Here is a 17,939-nt window from a genome sequence, read left to right on the forward strand (position 1 = left end):
AAATCTGTACTTTGATGGGGAGTTCTTGTGGATGGATTGGATAATCCTATGAATTTACCAAAGAATACTGTATGAAAACAACAGTCTTCATTTAAATTAGGTCATTTTAAGGTATTTCTGCAATATTTTTCATTTTTTGTGCAGATTTATACATTTGTTTAACATTCTAGAGATGTTTTATAATGAGATTTTTTTTTATTCTAAAAAAACGCAGAGGATGTCTACAGTAAATATCTGTATATAAAAAAAAATTCTCTCTAGAATAACTAAAGGTTTTTTGCTGTCATTTGAGGATAAGTGTTTGCCAGAGGTTTTACCGTTTTTTTTACTTTATTCGTTTTACTTTAAAAAAATTTCCAGTGTAGACTGAATCTCTTAAGAGTTTTTACCGTTTTATGTTTTTTTTAACTTTATTCGTTTTACTTTAAAAACATTTCCAGTGTAGACTGAATCTCTTAAGAGTTTTTACCGTTTTACCGTTTTTTTTACTTTATTCGTTTTACTTTTAATTTTTTTCCAGTGTAGACTGAATCTCTTAAGAGTTTTTACCGTTTTATGTTTTTTTTTACTTTATTCGTTTTACTTTAAAAACATTTCCAGTGTAGACTGAATCTCTTAAGAGTTTTTACCGTTTTTTTTACTTTATTCGTTTTACTTTAAAAAAATTTCCAGTGTAGACTGAATCTCTTAAGAGTTTTTACCGTTTTTTTTACTTTATTCGTTTTACTTTTAATTTTTTTCCCAGTGTAGACTGAATCTCTTAAATCTGACACAGAGACAGAGGAGCCAGACTCAAACCCAAACCCAGGATAGAGTGGTTCAGTGAATGTGGAGTGGAAGGTGTGGATGTGGATCAGTGAGTCAGAGGAAACTCTGTAGAAGGACAGAGAGCCAGCAGGCCAGTCCAGATACACTGCTACTCTGTTAGAGCCAGAGGAGGAGAGGGAAGGTATGTCTGTTCTTCTGTTATTGTGCCAGACAGAGTAACTATAACGAGTGCAGTCCAGACTCCAGGACTTTTCATTCCCTCCAATCCAGCAGTCATCACCCTCTCCTCTCCTTCTGATTCCTCTGTAAGTCACTCCTATATGAACCCCTCCTTTCCTCTCGACCTCCCAGTAACAGCGACCAGTCAGACCATTTCTACACAGCAGCTGTTTCCAGTAGTCAAATCTCTCTGGGTGATCAGGATGTGGCTGCTCCTCTCTCACTGCTGTCACCTTTCTGTTGTCTTCAGACAGGAAGAGGTTTCTGTGTGCTGTGTTTGGGTCCAGAGTGAGTTCACAGGCATCTGATGAGAGAACAAGACTCAATACAGCAGCAGATTCTGATATAATAGACCTGCTCTATATTTATTCAAAAAAATTCTCTCTAGAATAACTAAAGGTTTTTTGCTGTCATTTGAGGATAAGTGTTTGCCAGAGTTTTTACCGTTTTTTTTACTTTATTCGTTTTACTTTAAAAAAATTTCCAGTGTAGACTGAATCTCTTAAGAGTTTTTACCGTTTTACCGTTTTTTTTACTTTATTCGTTTTACTTTTAATTTTTTTCCAGTGTAGACTGAATCTCTTAAGAGTTTTTACCGTTTTATGTTTTTTTTTACTTTATTCGTTTTACTTTAAAAACATTTCCAGTGTAGACTGAATCTCTTAAGAGTTTTTACCGTTTTACCGTTTTTTTTACTTTATTCGTTTTACTTTTAATTTTTTTCCAGTGTAGACTGAATCTCTTAAGAGTTTTTACCGTTTTATGTTTTTTTTTACTTTATTCGTTTTACTTTAAAAACATTTCCAGTGTAGACTGAATCTCTTAAGAGTTTTTACCGTTTTTTTTACTTTATTCGTTTTACTTTAAAAAAATTTCCAGTGTAGACTGAATCTCTTAAGAGTTTTTACCGTTTTTTTTACTTTATTCGTTTTACTTTTAATTTTTTTCCCAGTGTAGACTGAATCTCTTAAATCTGACACAGAGACAGAGGAGCCAGACTCAAACCCAAACCCAGGATAGAGTGGTTCAGTGAATGTGGAGTGGAAGGTGTGGATGTGGATCAGTGAGTCAGAGGAAACTCTGTAGAAGGACAGAGAGCCAGCAGACCAGTCCAGATACACTGCTACTCTGTTAGAGCCAGAGGAGGAGAGGGAAGATATGTCTGTTCTTCTGTTATTGTGCCAGACAGAGTAATTATCACGAGAGCAGCTCAGACTCCAGGACTTTTCATTCCCTCCAATCCAGCAGTCATCACCCACTCCTCTCCTCCTGATTCCTCTGTAAGTCACTCCTATAGAAACATTTCCTTTCCTCTCGACCTCCCAGTAACAGCGACCAGTCAGACCATTTCTACACAGCAGCTGAGGCCAGAAGTCAAATCTCTCTGGGTGATCAGGATATGGCTGCTTCTCTTCCACTGCTGTCACCTTTCTGTTGTCTTCAGACAGGAAGAGGTTTCTGTGTGCTGTGTTTGGGTCCAGAGTGAGTTCACAGGCATCTGAAGAGAGAACAAGACTCAATACAGCAGCAGATTATCATCTAATACACCTGTTGTGTTTATTTATTGTTTATTAACAGCTTGACTGTTATTTTCTAAAGTTTAATTATACCATGATGTAAGCTATCATCTTCATTCACAGTAGGATTTAAATTAATGGATGTCACATACTGCTGTGTAAATGGGCTTTCTATCTAAACATTTTTAATATCTGTTGCTTCACTTAAACTAAATACACACTTACATTTCCTCAGACCTGGTTTCAACCTCTGCTCTCCACCATGGTCCACACTGGGGGAATAAACAAAGTCAGACCAGCAGATTCTCTTTGATGATGGAAACATGGACATTTAATAACCTTCAATATGAAGAATTTCCACTCATATCCTCCATTAAACATTAATCAGTATTCCTCATCTTCTCAGTGTGACAGAGAAAATGTGTGTGACTCTCAGCCTTCTAGCAGACGTTGCCTCTCCAGACCTGAGAGAGTCCAGTCTCCAGTGTGGATCCTCCAGTCCAGCAGAGAGCAGCTTCACTCCTGAGGCTCCTGGATGATTGTAGCTCAGGTCCAGCTCTCTCAGATGGGAGGGGTTGGAGCTCAGAGCTGAGGCCAGAGAAGCACAGCCTTCCTCTGTGAGCAGACAGCCTGCCAGCCTGCACACACACACACACACACACACACACACACACACACACACACACACACACACACACACACACACACACACACACACACATTGAGTTTTCTTCCACTGACGTATAGTTTGTTTTTTCTTTATTGCTATTTCTGGGGATTACTTTTGTCTTTTTGGGGTGACTTTGGGGGTTTTCTGGAAAAGAGAGCTGACCTCCAGTTTAAAACAAGATCCAAACTGCACCTGTCACCTTCATGCTAAAATTGCACCTAAAATGCAATTGTATTGCACTGATGATGTGTAGTTTGTTATTTATTGTTATTTCTGGGGATTTGGGATGACTTTGGGGGTTTTCTGATAAAGAGAGCCTAACTGCAAGATCCATGTTAAATAATGGCATAATGCAAAAACTACACCCGTCACCTTTCTAAACAGTTTCCCCAATGATCTGCTATATGTTATATTTGGTCCAGTTTGAGGTGTCACCAACAGAAGCAGCAGGGATGGGAAATAATGAAATACAGTTTTTATAATGGTCATGTGTTGACCAGGTTGAGGAATCCTGACCTGAGAGTCTCCAGTCTACAGTGTGGACTCTCCAGTCCAGCAGAGAGCAGCTTCAGTCCTGAATCCTGCAGCTCGTTGTTACTCAGGTCCAGCTCTCTCAGACTAGAGGACTGGGAGCTGAGAACTGAGGCCAGAGCTTCACAGCTTCTCTCTGACAGCTGACAGTCACTCAGCCTGAAGGAGAATTAGTGATGAAGACAAATAACAACTTTGAAAATGTTTCTATTTTCTCATCTGTAAAAAAAATGAAAGTTAATATATGCAATTCCACCTACAGAGCTTTATTGGAGGCTTTGACCACTGGCAGCAGCCTCAGAAGAGCCTCCTCTGAAGCAGAGTATTTCTTCAGGTCAAACACGTCCAGTTTCTCTTCTGATGACAGTAAGATGAAGACCAGAGCCGACCACTGAGCAGGGGAGAGTCTGGTTGTGGAGAGACTTCCTGATCTCAGGTACTGTTGGATCTCCTCCACTAGAGAACGGTCATTCATCTCATTCAGACAGTGGAACAGATTGATGCTTCTCTCTGGAGACGGATTCTCCCTGATCTTCTTCTTGATGTACTGGACTGTTTTCTGATTGGTCTGTGAGCTACTTCCTGTCTGTGTCAGCAGGCCTCGTAGGAGAGTCTGATTGGTCTGCAGTGAAAGACCCAGGAGGAAGCGGAGGAACAAGTCCAGGTGTCCATTTGGACTCTGTAAGGCCTTGTCCACAGCACTCTGGTGGAGGTGTTTTACTGCTGATTTGTTCTTGAATAGCATAGACCACCAGGAGGATGATTGTGCTTCTGACAGCAGATTGACACCAGTGTTTATGAATGTCATAATTACATAAACAGCAGCCAGAAACTCCTGAATGCTCAGATGGACAAAGCAGAACACCTTGTCCTTGTACAGCTCACACTCCTCTTTAAAGATCTGTGTGAACACTCCTGAGTACACTGAGGCTGCTCTGATATCAATGTCACACTCTGTCAGGTCGGCTTCATAGAAGATCAGGTTGCCTTTCTCCAGCTGCTCAAAAGCCAGTTTTCCCAGAGAGAGAATCATCTTCCTGCTCTCTGTAGTCCAGTGTGGATCTGTCTCATCTCTCCCATGATACTTGACGTTCCTCAGTTTAGACTGAACCACCAGGAAGTGGATGTACATCACAGTCAGGGTCTTGGGCAGGTCTCCTCTCTCACTGGTTTTCAACACATGCTCCAGAACTATAGCAGTGATCCAGCAGAAGACTGGGATGTGGCACATGATGTGGAGGCTTCGTGAAGTCTTGATGTGGGAGATGATTCTGCTGGCCTGCTCCTCATCTCTGAATCTCTTCCTGAAGTACTCCTCCTTCTGTGGGTCAGTGAAGCCTCTCACCTCTGTCACCATGTCAACAAAGTCTCCAGGGATCTGATTGGCTGCTGCAGGTCGTGTGGTTATCCAGAGGCGAGCAGAGGGAAGCAGTTTCCCCTTGATGAGGTTTGTCAGCAGCACGTCCACTGAGGTTGACTCTGTAACATCAGTCAGGATCTCGTTGTTCTGGAAGTCTAGAGGAAGTCGACACTCATCCAGACCGTCAAAGATGAACACAACCTGGAACTTGTCAAACCTGCAGATTCCTGCTTCTTTGGTCTCAGTAAAGAAGTGATGAAGAAGTTTCACCAAGCTGTACTTTTTCCCTTTCAGCAGATTCAGCTCTCGGAAAGTGAATGGAAATGTGAACTGTATATCCTGGTTGGCTTTGTCTTCAGCCCAGTCCAGAGTGAACTTCTGTGTTAAGACTGTTTTCCCAATACCAGCCACTCCCTTTGTCATCACTGTTCTGATTGATTCATCTTGTCCAGGTACGGGTTTAAAGATGTCTTCACTTTTGATTGTGTTTTCTGGTTTCACTTGTGTCCTGGATGCTGTTTCAATCTGTCTGACTTCATGTTCATTGTTGACCTCTCCAGCCTCTTCCTCTGTGATGTAGAGCTCTGTGTAGATCTGATTCAGAAGAATCGACTTTCCTGATTTTGTGATTCCTTCAAACAAAAGCTGGAACTCCTTCTTCATGTTGGATTTGAGTCTATGCTGGCATTCAGCAAAAGTCTCTGAATGAATAAACAACAGATGACATCAGGAAGAGGATGTTATAGTAAATATGAGTAATGCAAACACTTTGTGGTAAATGTCCACATTCCCAACTCCATGGAATCTATTTAGCTCATTACTAGTAGGTGGACAAGCAGATCCTGACTGGGTATAAGGTATAAGGTATAAGGTTGCTGTTGTAGAGTCGGTTATTATTACTCAACAGGGAGTTAGGGTTAGGGTCATGCAACCAGTCTGATTCCTTAAAGACACCTTCACACTGTGCTGATAATTCCCACAAAGCTCTGCTAGCTGTGTTAACCAAGCAACTAGCTGCACTAATTCTCACTTTCTGCTTTTTGTTGTGGTAAACGACTCTGGAGAAAACTTTTCAGACGATACACATGCATTAGTAAAGATTGGTAATGACCCTGATACCCTCGATGACCTTCTTTACTGGGATTATGGATAAAGTGGTGATGTAACATGTACAAGGCTGTGTCGTATTTTCAGGTATTATTGTTATATCGTGCACAACTGTGATCAGCCTTTGAGCAAGATACTCAACCCCAACCTGCTGCAGGGGCACTGATTTCCCCACTGGGGGATCAATAAAGCATATTAAAATCCCCAAAAATTAGATAATTGCAAACATGCCAGTTGTTTTCCAGACACCTGCATAACATAAAACTAACAAAAAACACAGACACTCAAAAGGCAGCCAGTCTCTTTACACATCTATTGTCTGGATGTAGACTAACAAAAATACACTTAAAAATGACACATCTCATACTCTATATTAAATGTTGGTATAAAGTGTAAGTATAATAAGTAATTTTGTGTGATGCATGTTCACATATGCTATTTCTATCTTGTTCATGTGTCCCTTTTTTTTTATATCTTCCCATGACTTACCTTCGGGTCCTGAGCTGGTGTTTGACAAACTCTGCACTAGATCATTCTTGTTGATCTTCATTAAAACCTTCTTGGTCACCTCCAGAGTGTTTTCGCTGTAGGTCTGCACCATCTGATCCACTGTGTCCTGCCTGTCTGCCTTCTCCAGTCGGCTCTTTGGGATGGCTGGGAAGCCTTCCAGGATGTCAGTCTGCTGCAGGAACCACTTGAAGCTCTTGAACTCATCGTCTCCCAAATCCTCCAAAGTTCCAAAAAGCCGCTCTACAGGCGTCGCCATCACTGCTCCCTGGTAAAATCAGAGGAAATCTTAAATTCGAAGAACAAACATAGCTGTAGCGTCTATTTTAGGGGTCCAAACACACTTTGAAAAGACAGACAGAGAGACAAAACATTACAGAAGACAGACAAGATCAAGGGCGTAGGTTTGATTTTGACATTGGTAGGGACACAAATGGGGGAGGTCCGGAGGGGATGTAACCCCCACTGGAAGCTGGGGCATTTTACATTTATGATAGACTTCTGACCGCCATTTCATGTCATCTAGATCAGTGATTCTCAACCTTTTTCATATCGAGGACCCCTAGTTTAGTCCACATTAGAGCCATGGACCCCCATTTGATGAGATTTTGTCTCTCGGACCCAAATCTGAGAATACTTTTATTGTTAGATATGATTTTGATCCAGAATCCCATGACTGTCTGTATTGTAGGTAGAGAGATAACAGTGAAACTAAGATCAAAACAGTCATTCTTCTACATTCTGTAATTGTGTTAACTATTTGTAAATTAAATAATGCTGAAGTTTAACAATTCATCAATTTGCTGGGGACCCCCTGGAACCCCCTCAAGGACCGCTGGTGGTCCCCGGACCCCACGTTGAGAACCACTGATCTAGATAGTTATGGTAGCCAATACACTCATTAACAGACACACAGACACAGGGGTGTAGCACATTAATGAATCCTTTACTCAAATTTGCCAGCTGAATGGGACTTTGAAGAGCACATTTTGTTTTAAGGCAGGTACTGTAGTACTGTTGCCTATTCAAACCAACGATCTATATTTACATTTAACATAATAATAATAATAATAATAATAATAATAATAAGATATTGTAAACTATATCCAAACCCTAGATACAAACAGCTGAGTCAAACACATGCCTACGCCTGTCATTAACAGAGATGAACTGTTATATTTGTTTTACATCAGTGTTGTCCAGTGTGGCAACAGCAGCTTGTTCAGTCTCACTTGTGACATGTAGGCTACTTACGGTCGTCACCCGTCACAGACGCACGCGACACAGTACTTAAATAATCTAACTTTAATGGCTAAACACAACTGTTACTAATATAAAATAGGATGGAGTCTTCACTCGCATGCTCGCCGGTAGGCGGAGCTTTGGCTCTTCTTGCCCACAGCATTTCATACGTTAGCAAGAAATGGCAAAGCCAATCAGCGATTTTTTGGGGGGTTAGGGGGGCGGTGTCACGCCAATTTTTATCCGGGTGACGCAATAACATTCTAAAACAGCTGTTATACTAAAGTTTCGTTACAGCGTCCGTTGCTATGCCGACACGGGACACCGATGCACTACACCAATGCAGCGGGACTCGTAGTAGAGAACGCGATCTGTTAACATTGACTAGACACTGACGGACAAAACAACGTTTATTGTCAATCAAAATAATTGCTAGGGACATTTCAGAGTCGCTTGATATTGGTAGGGACACGTCCCTACCGTCCCTACCGTCCCTACCGTCCCTACCCAATTCTACGCCCTTGGACAAGATAGATGAACAAACACAAATTAAAATTTCGCATTTAGCATTTAACTGCAGCCATATTGTTTATCACACACAGTTCAAGTTATTCACAATGGCTAAACTTTGTACTGGAAACCATGCCTCTTTTTGACAGATGCTCTACCTACTGAGCCAAAAACCTCTGATAGTTTTGTGATATTGTGATACTGCAGCCTATCATTGAAAAGTTTTAGAGATCTAATAGAGCTCCTTATTAGCTGTAAGTAGAGGGGGGCGACTTCAGGATCTGGGATAGATACGAGTGTACAAAATATTTATCTCACTTCATTTGACATCCTGAAACCTGCAGCTCTCTAGGCCAAAGTTTTAAAGCTACACTAAGCGATTTTCCGATCACTAGAGGGTGACAGAAACCGCAACACATTTGTAAATAAACCCACAGCAAAGCTGCTGGACTACGGAAGCCCCAAAAGACAAACCTAGTGAAGGTCCGTGCATAAAGGCGAATGGCTAAGCTAATCGTACCTACAGAGAATTGTCACCGGTTACCAGTCTCGCTTTGCCAAATTTTCCTCCCGCTGAAGGTTACATGTCCCACAATGAACATGAAGAAGCAGGTAGCAAGTTTACTACTTGAACAAGTTTACTCGCTCACTTCATCGATTCCGCCATTACCAACATTTTTTCAGGATGGGAGGGGGAGAGCGCCGCTTTCAAACAGCGAGGGAGGAGACAAGCTATTTAAAAAAAAATAAAAAGCTACTGAATGGGTCGGGAGGAGCTTTGATTACGTCCGACTTTGACAACAAGCTTTAGAAAAGAGGTGAAAACAGCAACACAGCTGCTGCTGTGTGGATATTTGTTTATATCATTACATCTCAAAAAAATCTCCACGTAGCACACGTTAGCTTCAGGATTGGTTATAGGGTCTGAAATCACTTATTACAGGTTTAAGATTTTATACCCATTTTATCAATTTTTGCATTTTGGATTTTGGAAGGCAATTATAGCACCAACTTTTGACCAATCACAGACATGTCCAAAAAAAAAAAAAAATCCACTGGACTTAAAATGAAGTGTTGAAGACGTTTTGCAGTGGGGAATTCCCCAGCATTTAACCTCTGTGGGTGATTCACACCATGAAGTCACATGGGAGTAGTTGAGGTCAAATGAATTTTGGGTAAACTATACTTCTGAACCCACAGAGGCTGCCACCGTAGCTTACGTGCACCTCTCCAAAATGATGGTGATGAAGTCTTTGAAGATGCTTTTGATGCTTACAGATGTGAATCTTGACTAGTTAATTGAATTCAGATTTCCAACATTTGTGCAACCTAGTGCCAATAACTGGAATGAGCCACTGAAAATACTTTAAAATGTTTTCTTTTCCGTTTCAGTGGAATAGATAATTCAAATTTGTATGAAAATATGAAACAGAAAATTGTGGTTTGTAAAGATATTCACGGCCTTCACTTGGGGTAAAATGTCTCACTGGTAAATTATATCACAGCATATATTATTCATACTTTAGCTCATAGTTAGACATTTTGAATATAATTTTTTTTTCCAAATATGATGAAATTGTAGGCCTACCTGCCTTGCTGGTAAGTCTGATACAAGGGTCCTTCACAACATCTTAACAGGATCTTAGGGTGGAAGACTTCTGGATGACATTTGATTCCTCCTGAGGTTTCAAAGGAAAAATAAATGATCCTTCATCACTACATGTGAAAACACAGAGGGAACACTTTTAATGCACTTTTTCTTCTCAAACTTAACCTGGTGAAAAGTGAATCCTATGTACAGTAGTTTTTAAATGCAGTAACATACACACTGAATGAAGAAAATACAGGTCCAGGTCCATCCAGGAAGAGAGATCTTAAGCCATGGAAACAAATGGAGTTTGTAAAATGAGGTTGTGTGACATGGAGAGTATCTCAGTGTTGGTGAAGTGTTTTTGTTCTGTACAGTCAGTGTATTAACAGGGGATCAAATTTCAGTCAAACTCATCTAAGCTGTCAGACCAGTTCTGGGACTTCCTCATATCTCACAATGGAATAAGGTGTGGCAACAGTCTAACTTATGAACTGGTGTTGATTTTATCTGGCAACACTAAAAGCAATACATGTAAAAACTTATTAGAGAAGTTTCATTTTGGCCCCAAAGTCAGACACGAATGTTGGAAACTAATAAATATTCACATCTGTAAGCATCAAAAAGACTTCATCACCATCATTACATACAAGTATAGTATAGTCATATTGTTCTAAATATACAGTGCAATTCCATGTAGTTCATTTCAAAAACATGTGTAATGTTTCCTGGTAGGATCCTTACCTGGTGAACTCACATCCAGATCAAATCCAAGAGACTTTATATTTTCACCTGCCGCCTCACTTTCCCTTTACACGAAGGTAACACAGCCCTCCCCCCTCCCCCCACCCCCCACCCCCCACCCCCCACCCCCCACGCCCCCACGCCCCCACGCCCCCACGCCCCACGCCCCCACGCCCCCGGGTGCACTGCGCTTGCGTGGAGAGGGGAGTGTTGCCTTCATATAAAACCTCCCAGAACAGGGGCCTATACTACGAAGCAAGTTCAACAAAGTCAGGGTATGTTTGAGTTAGCCGGCTTCACTAAACCTAACATTGGCGATCCAGATAACCGGTCTCACGTAGCTGGTTATCAACTGGCTCTGTCAACCCAGGATTTACCTATCCAGCTATGAGCGCGTTCACATGAAAGAGGCGGGGTTTGTAACAAATAGCCAATCACATGCAACATGGACAGATCCAGATCAGACAATTCGGATAAGATAAGATGAAACTACTGATCCCCGTGGGGAAATAAGATAGTTGTGCAGCAAAAGTAATATGATTCAGTGGGGAAAAGGACATAGAATATAAGCGCAAAACTATAAAAATAAGTAATAGCCTAAAAATAGGCGAAAATAATAAAATAGGCTAATCAAACAATAAAAGCCATAAACAATAGACCTAATTATAGGATGATATAAGCCCTAATATTTCCTGCTGACATTTTCAACGCATGGGTATCGGAAAGAAATGGATAGCTACTAACATTGGGTTCTTCTCTCAAGAAGAACAAATTCTTATAATGAATAACTGTCAGCATTACAAAACATAACCGCGAAAAGTAAAAGTTGTTTCTTCTTCCAAGGCTAGAGAGGATTACTGGAGGAACTGCCCCGTCATTAGGACACAGTGGGCATATTTCTCATTAATAAAATAGTTTGTGGACACATTGAGGCTGTAAAAAGATTTTCTATTCATAAAGTCGGTCTCTTGTTCTTCAGGGCTGCGGTAATGGAATATGAATAGCCGACACTGAACCAAACATTGTCGGGAATCCAATTAAATATAGTCAGCGCAATTAATATATGCAACAGTAACTTTAATCCATTAATAATATCGTCAGTTAAGTAGCCTACCTGCTATATCTCCGATATAATACGTTATCATGGAAAACAACGTGATTCTACTGGTCTGTAAACACGTCGCCCTGCGAACAGCACTTCTTACTGTCTGTTCATTCAAAAATAACAGGTTTCAGGTTTTTATTGGGATTTTCATTTGTATATTTGTCCATATCGGGATCCTGTAGGAATGGTGACTCCCTGTTTCCAGAGAGCTGATTGGTCAGAAGGCCTTTCATACGTTTTGATCCGATACCCTGAACATAACCTGCTCCGGAGCAGGTTAGCCGTGCAGCATCAGTTACCATGGTGATCTACCCCGGTTAAAAGTGAACCACCTTCGTGAGACCGAAAAGCCAGGGTTAAACCTGAAGTTACCTCGCTAACCCCAAATCCTGCTTCGTAGTATAGGCCCCAGGCTGAATGAAACCTGTTAAACAACAACAACAAAAAATAACAACAACAAAACAGCGTATTAGTGTCTTCTCACGCACTCCCGCCGGTAGCGCGCCCACGAACGAGCCCAGCAGGTTGGGGCTGAGTCCCAAAAGACTCACCTGAGCCACGTGGGGGCTGGTGCTGCCAGCTATGAGGTCACCGAGGTCCGGACCTCGGTAATTATTTCCTAAGACAAGGCTAGGTCAAAACCTAGTATATGGCTGGACCGTGTATGAAACGCTAGAGGGCTTTTAATTTGAAACGACGGATACAGGAAGTGGCGACACGTTGCGACACCCGGGCCGAGGTGAGTGTCTCTCCTCTATCTGTGCATCGACCAGGCAGCCTACTCTGTGTTATAAGCATGGGCGGAAATTACGGGGGGGACGGGGGGGACAGGGTGGTCCGGACCCCCCCTTCCTGGGACTAACAGAGAGTTGTCCCCCTCAATATATCATTGTAAACATAACTATATAATTTTAAATAATATAATAATATGCATTGAAAGCACTTGTGCTAATTATAGACACAAAACAATGCGTTCTTAAGTTTCGAAAGATTGTGCCCCCCCCCCCATATGCCTCACAGTGGTTTGGTCCACTGCCTACCTGCCTCCCCGAACCCCCACACACACACATTAGCCCTCGGTACGAGTGTGTGTGGAGGATCTCTGGAAGTGTGTCAGTGGTGGCAGACCTCCAGTAAGTAGCTGAGGTTAACTTAAAACAAAGGATGTGTCAGACATTTTTCTTTACTTCTACCACTCAATAGAATAAAACACATTCACAGTTGTAATCAGACTACATTTTGTTCCGTTACCTCGCGGTTGAATCTCGTGCGTCAGCGTGTTGGCACGGAGCCGCGTCTCCTAATGCATGTGTGTGTATGGAGGCAGGAGGTCTGTCCACAATTAAAATCATCATAACTCAGTGAACTTTCGACCGATTTTCAAGCGGTTTGGTTTGTTACAAATGCCAGACATGTATTTATGATACAGGATACTTGGTTAAATTAAAATGCGGGTTTTCATACCAAAATTATCTTTTGTAGATGGTAACAGTAATATTTCTATAATATAATAGGCTATTTAAGATTAACGTACCCTACGTAATTAGGTTCTAAGTATATTATTTTTTTCTTACTGCATGTAAAATGGCTGCCACTATGTTATTGTGTTTATAATTTTGGAAATAAATGAAGACTTAATTCTTAAAAAAGACCCTGAAGTAAGTTTCTGGCAGGCTTCATAGCGTTCTGGACTTTTACACATTGAGCAAAACATTAGAGATCTGCTTTTTCGGGAAAACTAAATCTAATTAGGCATATATTAGCTTTAGTTCAGTTAATGGGTGTTGCATCTCACCTACTACTGTAAATAACCTGCATGCTGTGTGTGTGTGTGTGTGTGTGTGTGTGTGTGTGTGTATTTGTCAGCCAGCCAGGTCAGTTAAAATGGCAGAGAAAAGAAAAACAGACATCCGATCATTTTTCAGTGCACCGAAACGCCAAGTAGAAAGACCCCAGTAATATCAAAGGCAATTTGATAAAATCTTCATAAGAAAGGAATGAAGTGCTTATGGAAATGTTTCATAATGGACCTCTATATACATTTAATACAACAGTACTTTTGGCGGCACCTTTGGTGTCCCCTTCAGGAATTGCTCGTGAGAAATTTTTCTGTTTATTGTCCCCCCCAACAGTGAAATGAAATATCCGCCCTTGGCTGTAAGTAAAAGGTTAAGTAAAAGATAAGTTATTGCTAAGAAAAAAACTAAAAACCCTCTAAGTACTCTAATCTTAGTGTACCAATATGTCCCTGTTGCATTTGCACTAACTGATCATAACTTATGTGTGTCTGTATCTGTCTTTCTTATTTTATGTAATTTCAGTGAGCCAAGAAGTGAAGCAGTGAAGGGAAAGACCATGATGTACGCAGGAAATCAACACAAGGGAGGCTAGTGAACGGCCTGTAGTTAGTGTGTTCTTCAACCAAACATCACACACACACACACACACACAGAAGAAGAGTGAGAGTAAATTGTGACAAATTGTGCAGCTTTAATAAAAGTATTTTTGCCAACAGGTCCCTCTGTATGTATTTAATTATAGATAATGAGTTTGTGTGTAGTGTATAACTTGGGTTGTGTTTGTAGGTGTCATTTTGGTATGAATTTTGCTCGTTCAGAAATGCAGTAAATAAGCTCTGTTCAAAGAAAAAATTCTGGACCTCACTAATTTGTAAACCCCGGCTTCGGCCCTGGGCGCTGGTGTCTGCACAGCCAGAGCTAGTAGCCGACTGCCAGCCAATCAGAGCTGAGGCTCTTTCACAAGGGAAACTTTGTCCCCTGAGTGTTGACTATTTTCCCCACTTTATGATTTGTGTTGAGGATATCATATCAACATTATAGACAAGCTAAATTTGACTGTTGAATGTGAATGTGAATGTAATTATCTGCTTGGCCACACTTTCGTCTGGAGAAATTCTCATCATAAAACGTGGGGTTTTATGATGAGAATAGACCTCTCTGAGCCAAAGCCTGCAGTGATTGATGGGCTCTCATTTCCTATAATCATTTCTATACAAAGCTACTTCTAAAAATCACTGAAATATTCACTAAATAATGACTTTTACAAATGGTACAGCTGTGCACCTCTATGTGAGAGCGCTTTTGTTTTGTTGCATGGAGAAAGTTTGTCTCGTTTCATGGTTCCAAGCCTTGCTTTCAAGTTCAGGTTTAATTGAGTTTTAAATGATGTCAGTGTTGATAATACTTATAGGACTTAGGTTATAACATTACACTGCAAAACAATGTAAAATGTGGCAAACACTTCCAGAGTGTGCCAAGCTCTCCGCAGCACCTGGGCGCCATCTGCTGGTTGAAATCTGCACTGAGACCAGTGAAAACTTGTGTTACCTTCATTTCATCCACAAACTGGTTGCCACGTTTCACGAAATGATGCCACACTAAAAAAACAACTTTGGTAATGTTAATCCAAATGAATATATCTATGTAAATAAATCAATAGTAATAATAATAATAATAATAATACATTGTTTGTATAGAGCTTTTCTAAATACTCAGAGAGATACACAAAACACATAACAGACAATATCAATGAATAAGAGAATAGAACATTTCAAATAGGGAGAAAGAAAAGAAAGTTAAAATTAAAAGACCAGGAGGCCGAAAGAGAGTTAGAGATTAAAAGCGGTTTTAAACAGATGTGTTTTAAGGTGTGTTTTTTGAAATCCCATCATTTATTTTATATATAAGCTTATTTTGTCCACAAAATAAAAAAATAGTGTCTTCATTTTCATCCAGGACATCAGAAGTCACAAACTCAGTGATTGTTGTTTCTGCACAAGGTAACGTGTGGCGCCCCACAGAAAAATATAAACAGAAATGTATGAAATAAGTGTTCAGTATGCACCTGTTGGATCCTGACTGACTGCACTGATATGAAGCTATGGAAGTCAGTAGACGAACAGAAGTGAACTGTTCATGTGTTTCTATGTTTTAGTGAAGAGTCTGAGACAGTAGATGGATTTCACACGCTGTGACTACTGGTGCGTTTGTCCTTCTGTTTAGCAGCAGAAGCACAATGATGAAGGTTTTATTGAACTTAATATGTAGACAACTGTCTGACCGAGTGTTTAAATTCCATTAATATTCCAATACTATTCTGGATTATTTCATTTAAGAGTTGGCCTGTGTTAATATCATATTCCTTTTAGTATCTGAGGCATGTAAACATCCTGTTTACTGTTGGTTTTTACTGTCAGTGTAAGTCTGTTTCCATGGTAATACTCAGAGTATTCTGTTAATTCATGTATATATGGATTTTCTTATGGCGATATGATGATATACAAGCATGTTTTCCTAAATTTATGAGGGATATGAGCTAACATCCAGAACAAACTGTGCTGGTAAACACACACATTGTTTTTTAACAGTTTTTCCTTAGCCGTCCAGAAGGGGGAGCTACTGATTTTGACAATTAATGTTTCTTGATAATGCCTTTACCTTTTTTCCCTGGCTGATATCAACATAAACAGAATTAAAGTAGTGAATACTGTCGGATATAATACATAGTACCTTCACACCTACTACACATACAGTATAATATATGTATTGTATTGGCAGAAATAACTTTCAAAACTACAGTAAACCAGTCAACCTGCATCATGCTGTAGCCAATAAACATCCTCAACAGATATTCATTTTTACATTTATTTTAAGGCTGTAAAAGGTTTGTTTTCTGGAGTAAAACCAACTTATATTTCAAGTTAAAATAGGTTAGGAAACAAAAATCGTATTTTCCAGCAACAGCAACATTATACAACAATACAATATCAGTGTGACATTTAGAACTGTGTTAAGACCTATATAATATTGTCAATATTATTATTTTTTGTATTCTGACACTGAAATAAATTTCTTTCTGTCATCATTTTAGCTTCATATTTTCTGTTATACAAAAATTGTGATGTAGATTTTGATTATGTTTTAAATAAAATAACTTTATAGATAAATATATCAAATATATATCGTAAACAAAACAACATCTGATTTCATGTCATGTTCAACCAATTCAGGAAGTGGATATATTTCAAGCTTCAAATATGAACAAACCCACTGGCATGAGAAGGTTGTCCTGTCTAACCTATAGAGAACTGATCCCAGTCCAAAGAAAATAGCACATAACATAACATTTAGGCTTGCACCAAATGATAAAATAAAACAAAACTATTTACATCTAAGTTTAAACCATACAACATACTTTTGACAAGTCAGAATTCAGTTGCCGGTATCTGATACTGACATTTTGACACTGTAATGTTGTGCTCACTAGTGGCAGGGGAGCTGCAGATAGTGATTTTGTCTTGATTTTAAAGGAATAGTTTGGTATTTTTAACCCTGGGCCCAAATAACATGTTTTCCATCATGATCCCTATTCACAGTATAATCATACCGGTGTCAGTATGTTATCTTGAAAAAAAATGGTAAAAATCGAGTTTTCTGTCAGCAGTTGTCAAAGACGCACTACCTCCTAAAGCCCGAATTAGACTTCTCCGTCAGCTGCCGCTGGAGGTCCAAGCATTTATGGTTCTCCGTCGGTGATTGTGCAGTACTCCACCGAAACACTAGACGGCAGTAGCGTGCTTTGTTGACACTAAAGTAATAACAAAAGAAGTGGTGTTTACATTCTCTGAAACTTGTGTTCTGGGATATTTCTCACCATGAATTCAGTGACATCTGGTAATCTTTATCATTTGGGGATGAAGTGTCCTACAGATCAATATATCTGCAGCTCTCCTCAGCTTGTCCCTCTTCTATCTGCTCCGTTGTCTTCACTATCAGCGGACAGCAGCCGGATACAGGTAGGAGGAAATATGAAAAATCACCGTTCTTGTGGCCGTGCGTCGTCCCACGTGTAGTTACATTTTTTGGGGAGGTGCACATAAGCCAGAAGAATCCAAAAATAACTGCTGACAGAAAGCTCGATTTTTTTCCACATAACATAATGACACCAGTATGATTATACTGTGAGCGTTGTGTTTTGCAAAACATTTATCATAGTTTTCAAAGACCGTGGCGTATGTGGTTTCTATTGCAGTAGAGTAGGAGGGGGTTTCC

The 17,939-nt window shown here is 40.1% G+C and overlaps 2 protein-coding genes across 2 annotated transcripts; both read right to left on the reverse strand.

Moving 5' to 3' along the window:
- Positions 1-556: 556 nt before the first annotated feature.
- LOC144539471 (stonustoxin subunit beta-like) lies at positions 557-1,628 on the reverse strand. The gene is made up of 2 exons (XM_078284549.1): positions 1,618-1,628; positions 557-1,341 (listed from the first exon to the last, which is right to left on the reverse strand). The coding sequence occupies exons 1-2, from the start codon at positions 1,626-1,628 to the stop codon at positions 657-659; spliced, it is 696 nt and encodes a 231-aa protein (XP_078140675.1). The 3' UTR covers positions 557-656.
- A 122-nt stretch (positions 1,629-1,750) lies between these two features.
- Positions 1,751-6,938, reverse strand: LOC139913927 (protein NLRC3-like). The gene is made up of 6 exons (XM_078284795.1): positions 6,662-6,938; positions 3,966-5,766; positions 3,691-3,864; positions 2,969-3,142; positions 2,730-2,776; positions 1,751-2,485 (listed from the first exon to the last, which is right to left on the reverse strand). Exons 1-6 carry the CDS (start codon positions 6,936-6,938, stop codon positions 1,851-1,853), a joined length of 3,108 nt encoding a protein of 1,035 aa, XP_078140921.1. The 3' UTR covers positions 1,751-1,850.
- Positions 6,939-17,939: the final 11,001 nt, after the last annotated feature.

Source organism: Centroberyx gerrardi, chromosome 7, assembly GCF_048128805.1.
Source record: "Centroberyx gerrardi isolate f3 chromosome 7, fCenGer3.hap1.cur.20231027, whole genome shotgun sequence".
Lineage (NCBI taxonomy): Eukaryota > Metazoa > Chordata > Actinopteri > Beryciformes > Berycidae > Centroberyx > Centroberyx gerrardi.